Below are 9,044 nucleotides of genomic sequence, written 5' to 3' on the forward strand. Positions count from 1 at the left end.
CTAGAATAGATTAGAACACATAACTTCTAACCTATTTAAAATATATTAGATTCAATGTTGTCATATACAAAATCTTAACATTTTGGGGTAGGTAATTAAAGAGGAGATCAATTTTAGGTTATGCATGCATGTGGGTTGCTTTTTGGGTGGGCATAGGTTTGTATGTTTCACATGTGTTGGCCTATTCTATATAGGTATTTTTTATTTTTGAAAATTTTGGGGTAGGCAGCAGCCTACCTTGCCCTAGGCGTAGGACCGCCCCTAGCAGAGACAATGTTGAACATGTGAGCATATGCATATAACTGTTGGCGTGAGTCAACGTTTCTATTAGGAATAGAATTTATATTTTATTGTAATGATCTAATTTGAGTAGAATTAGGAGATTTTGTACATATTTCCTATTTGTACTCACTCTGTATGTAGTATATATATTCCTCCTTGAGAGAAGAATAAACATATTAGTTTAAACCCTAATTATTTTGAGTTGGTATCAAAGGGGGTTTCAATCCGTCTCTACAACATCAAAACCCTAATCCTGAAAAATACCTATTTCCGCTGCACCTATCCTATACACCTAAGCATGTGCCGTCTTATATCTCTTACTGTTGTCGTCGTCTAATCTTTTGCTATCGCCGCCATCTATCACCATGTCAGATGTCACTGAATCTTCTTCTTCTACTCCTATTGTGACCGTTCATACCGAATCGTCTACCAATCTACCTATGGGATTCAAATTGAATGGATCCAACTATGAGATATGGGCTTCGATGATCGAACTCCATGCTACTACACAAGGCAAATTGGGTTACCTAACTGGCGACACTGATGCCCCCGATTCCCAAGACCCAAAATATGGGAAGTGAAAAATTGCTATGGAACCCAGTTTGTTGAATATGTTTCATACCCTACCTATTGCTAAGGAAATTTGGGATGCTGTTAATCAGATGTTTTATGATGGCTCTGACATATCCCAACTCTATGAACTGTGGTGCCAGGCTACCCGTCTCAAGCAAGAGGGTCGTCCTGTCTCTACCTATTTTGCCGAACTTAAGGCAATCTGGCTTGAATTGGACAAGAGACGTCCCTTTCAGATGAAGTGTGTTGATGATATGAAGACTTTTCAGGCTGCTATTATGGCAGATCGTGTGTATGATTTTTTGGCTGGCCTTGACGATACTTACGACAAGGTCCACAGTGATATTCTACGGAGTGATAAAGTTCCAAGTATCGAAAATGTATTTTTTATGGTCCGTCAAGAGGCTCAACGCCAAATTACTATGCTTGGATCCGGCACCAAGATTGGGGAACTTACTGTTGTGTTTGCTTCCAAAAACACTGCTTTGGTTTCTCGGCCTACAGGGTCTGGCTCTTCTGCTGTTCCACCTCGTCGCCTGACTTCTGCAGAAAAAGACAAACTGAAGTATGATCACTGTGGTGAAAAGAGACATACTATCGATACCTGCTGGGCATTCCATGGGGTACCAGACTGGGAGAAGGAGCAGAGGTGTTTAAAGAAGGAACAACTGAACGGCAAAGCTCATGTGGCTGTTGCCCCCACTTCGATGGTTGACACCACCACTAGGCACAACCACTTTATTGCTACGCCTCCTCCGACCTTGACCGCGGTCTCAAGCACTCCGACACCTCCACCTCCAGGTAACTTTGGCAAGGCTTTCCATGCCCATGACACATGCAATACAGGTTGGATTATTGATTCAGGAGCTACTGACCATATGACGTATAATTCTGCTTTATTCTCTACTGCTATTCCGCCTCATCGTGATCATGTTCTGACTGCTAATAATGATGTTGCTGCTGTCATGGGAGCTGGTTCTATGCTCTTGACACCTGCTTTACCATTAGACAAAGTGTTACTGGTTCCATCTTTGTCTAGTAATTTATTATCTGTGCCGCAAGTTACTAAGCAGTTAAACTGCGTTGTACTGATGTATCCGTCTTTTGTCTTACTACAAGTTATCCAGACTCGGGAGATCTTTGGTCGTGGTACTAAAAAAGGGGGGCTTTATTATGTGGATGATGTGGCAACTAGTCGGGTTCTTCGTTCTGGTAGCACCAAAACTTCTCAGCATCGCCAGATTTGGTTGCTACATTGTCGATTTGGTCATACCTCCTTTGGATATTTACGGCATTTGTTTCCAGCATTATTTAGTGGTGTAAACGAGTCTGCTTTCCAATGTTAGACTTGTATTTTAGATAAGAGTCATCGGGTATCCTACCCTCCAAGTTGTAATAAACGGCTTATGCCATTTGATTTAGTTCATTATGATGTTTGGGGACCTTCCCCTATTTCTACAGCCTTGGGAGTTCGTTGGTTTGTGTTATTTGTGGATGATTGCACTCGTATGATGTGGTTATATGGGATGAAAAATAAAAGTGATGTGGTCGAAAGTTTTCAGCGGTTTTATTGGATGATTCAGACTCAATTTATGCTCCCTATCAAGGTTTTTCAATCTGATAATGGTGGAGAATTTGTTAATTCAGCGTTATCCCATTTTTTCCACACTAAGGGTGTACTCCATTAGACTATTTGCCCTCAAACACCACAACAGAATGGGGTTGCTGAACGTAAAAATAGGCAGATCCTTGCTATTGCCCGTGCTCTGCTGCTTGGTTAAGTCAGTTCCAAAGCGGTTCTGGATGGATGCTGTTACCTATGCAGTCTATCTCTTGAATCGTCTACCTTCACAAGTTTTGGATTTCCAAACTCCTATGCAGGTATTGACCCATCATATCTCTGCCTCTTCTTTGCTGACTCTATCTCCAAAGGTGTTTGATTGTGTCGCATATGTTCATCTCCATCAGAATCAGCGGAGTAAGCTGGACCACTGTACTCTCCGCTGTGTCTTTCTGGGTTTTTCTCCTCATCAGAAAGGCTACCGATGCTATCATCCTGCAACCCGACGTCTATATGTCTCTATGGATGTTACCTTTGTTGAGGATGAAATGTTTTTCTCTGATACACCCGAGCATGTCCTTCAGGGGGAGACTAGTAGTGGAGGACATAACTGGCTAGATTTACAAGGGGAAGTAGTATTGGATAGTTTGATACAAAGGGAAGAACCGACCGAACCTGTTGAACCGGCTGAACCTGCTATACTAGCTGAACCTGCTACACCAGCTGAACCTACTATTTTAACTGATGCCCCCCATGAAGCTTCTCTAATAGTACCCGATCAAGCTCCCTTGGATATTCCTAAGGTAAGTGCTTCTATTCATACTGCTGATAATTCTTATGTTTTACCGCCTAGAAGGAACCGTGGGGTTCCACCTGATTGTTACTCACCAGAAGGCAAAGAGAGATATGCTATTTCCCATTATGTGTCTGATCACAGGTTATCTCCTAAGTGCAAAGCTTTTGTGACCAGAATGGATAGTATTAAAATTCCAACTCGTGTTGAGGAGGCGCTGCAGAAAAATAATACATGGGACATTGTTGATCTATCAAAGGGAATGAAGCATGTAGGATGCATATGGGTGTTTACAGTTAAATATAATGCATATGGTACTATGGAAAGGTACAAGGCAAGATTAGTAGATAAAGGGTTCACTCAGACATATGGAGTTGATTATCATGATACTTTTGCACATGTGGCTAAGATGAATACTGTGAGAGTTTTGTGTCCTTAGCAGTAAACTTGGATTGGACCTTGAGGCAATTTGATGAAAAAATGCATTCTTACATGGTGAACTAGAAGAAGAAGTGTACATGAGTCTTCCACCAGAGTATAGTGTTACCGGTGGCACGGGGAATGTGTGCAAATTAAAAAAGGCGTTGTACGAGTTATAGTCTCCTCGGGCATGGTTTGGCAGATTTACTATAGCTATGAAGAAGTTTGGTTACCAACAGGCCAATACTGATCATACTCTATTCATTAAACTTAGGGTTGGTAGGGTGACTTTGTTGATTATTTATGTTGATGATATGATTGTGACTGGTGATGATACTGTAGAAATCGAGAAACTGCAGAAGCGTTTAGCATCTGAATTTGAGAAGAAAGATTTGGGCAGTTTGAAATATTTTCTATGAGTGGAAGTCACTCGATCTAAACATGGCTTATTTCTTTTACAAAGGAAGTATGTCATGTACCTGCTAGCAGATACTGGAATGCTTGACTGTAAACCAGCTGATACACCTACTGTTGAGAATCATAAACTTGGTGTTTATGTGGATCAGGTTCCAACTAACAAAGAAAAATACCAAAGGTTAGTTGGAAGATTGATTTATTTATCATTGACACTCCCTGATATTGCCTATGCGGTAAGCGTTGCTAGCCAATTTATGCATTCACCTAGTGAGGACCATATGGGCGCTGTGATGCGTATTCTGAGTTACTTAAAGTCTGCTCATGGGAGAGGATTATTATTTAAGAAAAATGGCCACTTGGATCTAGAAGGTTACACTGACGCAGATTATGCAGGGAATATTACAGATAGATGTTCTACATCAGGTTACTTCACCTTTGTTGGTGGTAACCTAGTTACGTGGCGTAGCAAGAAGCAAAACGTTGTGTCTCAGTCCTCTGCAGAGTCTGAGTACAGAGGGATTGCCCAAGGGGTTTGTGAAATATTGTGGTTGAGGTGGTTACTTGCTGAAATTGGGTTTAGACCGGATGCTGCTACAAAGCTATAAGCAGTTTGCATTTGAAATTGCTAACAATCCGGTGCAACATGATCGAACTAAGCATGTAGAAGTTCATCGGCATTTCACTAAGGAGAAGCTGGAGCATAAGTTAATTTCTATACCTTTTGTGCCTTCTTCAGAGTAGCTTGTAGATATGTTGACCCATGCCGTGTCAAAGCGCCGATTTGAAGACTCACTTGACAAGTTGGGCATTACCGATATCTATGCACCAACTTGAGGGGGAGTGTTGGCAAGAGTCAACGTTTCTATTAGGAATAGAATTTGTTCCTATTTGGAATAGAATTTATATTTTATTGTAATTATCTAATTTGAGTAGAATTAGGAGATTTTGTACATATTTCCTATTTCTACCTACTTTGTATGTAGTATATATATTCCTCCTTGAGAGAAGAATAAACATATTAGTTTAAACCCTAAATATTGAACATGCGAGCATATGCATATAACATCCCTCGCACCATGGAAACGATAAACAAAAAAAGTTCACACAACAAGACAAATTCGTAACAGTTCACACAACAAAATCCAATCTGTATCTGATTCCTCATTGTCAAAATAAAATGACTTCCTAAATGACAATTGTAAATCAAGCTTAACCTGGATTCAGGAAAAGATTAATGAGATTTCACTCATACATTAACAAATTTGGTTCTCTTAGAAGTTGAATATTTTATCCAGCAGTAAAGTGCAAGGCAATCAGTTAACCAGAACCATTCAACATGGAATTCATTAGGTGACTGAGAAACAATTGACCAGGAACTGGGAAGCAAATTAAGTTCAGCATAAGCCGATAACAATATGCCTAAAGTAAGTTGGAGTTAAGATCTCACATTTATAGAACTTGAAATCTGCCTTGCTGAGCTCCACCAGGAAGTGATAATGCCTGATTTGAGATGTCTTCCAAAACACGTTTTAATTCTGCTTTGGCTCTTGTTGCGTCGATTCAGCTGCACCAAAATGGATTAAGCTGCATCCTCAACTTGTGATACTTGCAAGTGCACGAGCCGTTCGGTAGTATAGCATATGTAAGTGCGAGGTCGATTCTACAGGGATTGGTGATTGAACAATCCAATTCAGTTTTCCTACACAAAACAAAAAAAATAAAATAAAATAAAAAAAACAAGAAAGAAAGAGAAGAAAATAACTCAAGCAGATAAGTTCCCAAGTTCAATTAGATTAACGGATTGATTCTAGCTAAAGTATGATTAAGCCATGGTGTCTGGTCCTAACCTTGTATTCCTAATTCCCTAATTTGATCATCTGTTGTCTAACCTAAACTAAGCATTAGGAATCCATTAGGCATAGAAGAACATTTTAAACAACCAAGTATGTATCTAATCCCTGTTGTCGAATGTCCATACATACTCTTCCTATTCATAGTTCAATTCGAATTAAAGCATGGTGTCTACTCTTAATTCAAACCAAGATAGCTAACATGCAAGCCTAAATGGTGATCAATCATTCAAACTAGCATATTAACTTATAAGCATAATGAATAAGAAAAAAAATCAAAATTGAAACTTGAAAACTAATCAAACTTGAAACTAAAGAAAAGAATTTACATAACAATGAAAAGTAAAGTGGAACTAAGAAAAACTTAAGGAGAATTTCAGCACAAAGATTTAGTTACAACAATTGAAAACTAGAAAGAGAAACTAAGAGAATTTAAGGGGGAGAAGGGAGGGGAGCTCTAGAGAAGTGTTTGAGAGCTCCCCCCTTTGGGGGTGTGTTTTGAAGCTTGAAGACTTCTCTATTTATAGGGCTAAGAGGGAGGAACATCATGATGAATTCCAACACCACCATTCCTCTTTTAATACAACCCATAACTCTCACTTCATCTTGTCTATGTTAGTGTGGTTGGAATCAATTCCATCCCATACTTCTTTTGCTGATCTTGAAGCTTTCTTCACATGGGTTTTCAAAGGTGTTCAATTGTGGCTGCCTTTTGCTGCCAACCCATGTGGTTTTCTTTTGGTTGCTGAAAAGAAATGATTCTTCTGAACCAGACTTGGTGTAGGAAGGCCTGAGATTTCAATATGTATCCAATATGGCTCAAATTTGGATATGTCATAATATACACCCATTGGAACAACTTTTATCGAGAATGTATTCTCATCTAAGCAGTAAAAATGTACGTTTTGGGCCTTGCAAGTTGACTGCCGAAAATAGACTGGAATTGACAATGCATTGCAGTCAGCTTGTGGGCTTGTTTTGGGCTTGATCTTCCCTCCTACAAAATCTGGAAAAATCTGGATCTTCAAACCCTTTGAATTATCTTTCCAAGAATATGCAGCCCAACTCAAGAAAAAATCGGAAAGACCTTCAAATGTCATTTTTGGCCCAGTAACGCAGATGCTGCCGAATTTGACCTTAAGCTGCCAAAACTTGCATAACTTTCTCTAGAAGACTCGGAATCATGAACCGTAAAATTCTCTAGAAACTAGACTTCCACAGTTTTCCAATGATATATGGCTCGTTATCTGGTTCTTCTTGACCAAGTACAGTCCAATCCGTGAAGTTGACTAATCTGCAAACACTGTTTTGAGCTAACTTGTCTCCAAAATGCGTTTAATGAGTCTCAAGCTTATTACACTGAAACAAACACAAAACTTATTAAAAGCATAAGTTTAACTCAAAAACATAACCAAATCATAAGTTAAAAGGATACAAAATGATATGAAATTATGCACCGATCAGCTCTCTTGACAAATTGTTCAGTAGGGCCCTGAATAAACAAGTAGAGTTTGCGATCTCCTGGTCCTGCAACCTTGCCTGGTGGGAAATACTGACCCCTCGTAGTAATGGCAGCTCCAGTCCACTTTGATATAGGTCCCAAAGTTTCCTTGTGGGTAACCTTCCATCGAGCATTCTGTGGAAAATCATTTATCTCCAACTCTGCTTCATAGTGTTCATGCATTGCATCAGCTTGGATCTTTGCCAGATTATGCTGCAAGTTCATCACAGCTACAATTGCTGCAGCTCGAGCTACCCCATCATTGCTAACAACAGGCATACTAGTCCCAGCCACAGCTATTATTGTTCCTGGTAATGTTAGACCAAGGACACTTGGAAGAGAAACAGGCAGTCCACTATTGGGAAGCAGTTGGGCAGCAGGCACAAGGGTCTGCATTGAAGCTGTACTACCTTTAGAGGCGGCAGCAATGGCTGCTATCTGAGCAAGGGCAGCCAGCTATGAAATGTCTCCCCCTGCCTTTCGGATACCTTCATCTTCGTCTTCTGAATCTGACTTGTCATCCTCAAAACCATATTCTTTGGCTTGTGCCTTCTTTGCTGCTCTCCTCACTTCATCTTCCTCTTCATTAAATTTAAAACCACTTCCTCCATAACCAGTTCCATGGGCTTGCCAAGGTAGAGATTGTTGATGTTGGCTCACCTTAAAGATGCGAATGGATTGAACGGACAGTCAAACGAGTTGCAGACGTGTTGACTAGGCTCTGGCACTATACCAGAAGTTGCAAGCTCTCAAGCGGCAAAAGCTTTTCGTCCAGGCGCATGCGCTTGAGTGGTAGAACTCAAACTCGAGCGAATGCAAGCTCAAGTGCCGCTCGAGCGGGACACATGAATCCATCGTGTATCCCTGGTGAATGTGGATATATTTTCTTCTAGTTTTGGGGTCCTTTAAGTTTTCTATTCCTTGTATAATTGTACTAAAGCCCTATGACATAAAAATATGCACTTTAGCACTAGGTTTTGAAAACGTGAGAAAACTAAAGCATAAAATTGGGTTTCAGCCAAGGGTGAGAGAAAAGAGGGTTAGGGTTTGTGAGAGAGCATAGGGGGTTCTTCATTGTAACCAAATGGGTTATTCCATACTAGTGATTTTCTCGGAGATCACTGATAGGCTTTTTAGTACCTGCGCAAACAGGGTTAAAACTCCTACAAAACTTGCAAGAATGACAAGGTTATTGTAGTATAAATTATTCTCGCAAGGTCGTTCTCCGCAGGGATTATTAAATAACTCGTAGCAAACCAAATTCTAATTAATTATTGTAAAAGAGAAAGTTGAGATGTTTGATTTTAAGACCTTAACTTAAAACGAATTTAACTAATAAAAATAAGGCAATAGGCAAACTTAAAGCTAAGGGCAAGAGAAACAGTTGTGTTTTTAGAAATCAAATTAAGAAATCACTAGGGATCCGCCGTCACCTTAACAATTCTATATAGTTCTCCCAATTACTTATGACCTATACATGCATATTTCGAAGGTTAGGTATTCCTAATATATGCCTACTTGGACCCCCAACATAGAGCGTATATCACGCATGCAATCCGTCTGTGGTATTCAGATCAAATTTAAACATACATGACTCATTAAGTTATGTGAAACCTTTTTGAAAAACCATGCAACCCTTAAGACATG

General features: G+C 39.8%; 1 protein-coding gene and 1 pseudogene across 1 annotated transcript; both read left to right on the plus strand.

The window, feature by feature from the left end:
- Nucleotides 1-872: 872 nt before the first annotated feature.
- Nucleotides 873-2,201, plus strand: LOC148294377 (uncharacterized). The gene has a single exon (XM_088253731.1). The coding sequence runs from the start codon at nt 873-875 to the stop codon at nt 2,199-2,201; it is 1,329 nt and encodes a 442-aa protein (XP_088109857.1).
- Nucleotides 2,202-4,102: 1,901 nt separating this feature from the next.
- On the plus strand, nt 4,103-4,651 carry LOC148294378 (secreted RxLR effector protein 161 pseudogene; annotated as a pseudogene).
- Nucleotides 4,652-9,044: the final 4,393 nt, after the last annotated feature.

The sequence above is a fragment of the Prunus avium genome, chromosome 5, assembly GCF_965620075.1.
Source record: "Prunus avium chromosome 5, drPruAviu1.hap1.1, whole genome shotgun sequence".
Lineage (NCBI taxonomy): Eukaryota > Viridiplantae > Streptophyta > Magnoliopsida > Rosales > Rosaceae > Prunus > Prunus avium.

What these genes read in the sequence shown, in the direction of transcription:
- LOC148294377 (XM_088253731.1), top strand. Translation starts at nt 873, where the DNA reads ATGGAACCCAGTTTGTTGAATATGTTTCATACCCTACCTATTGCTAAG.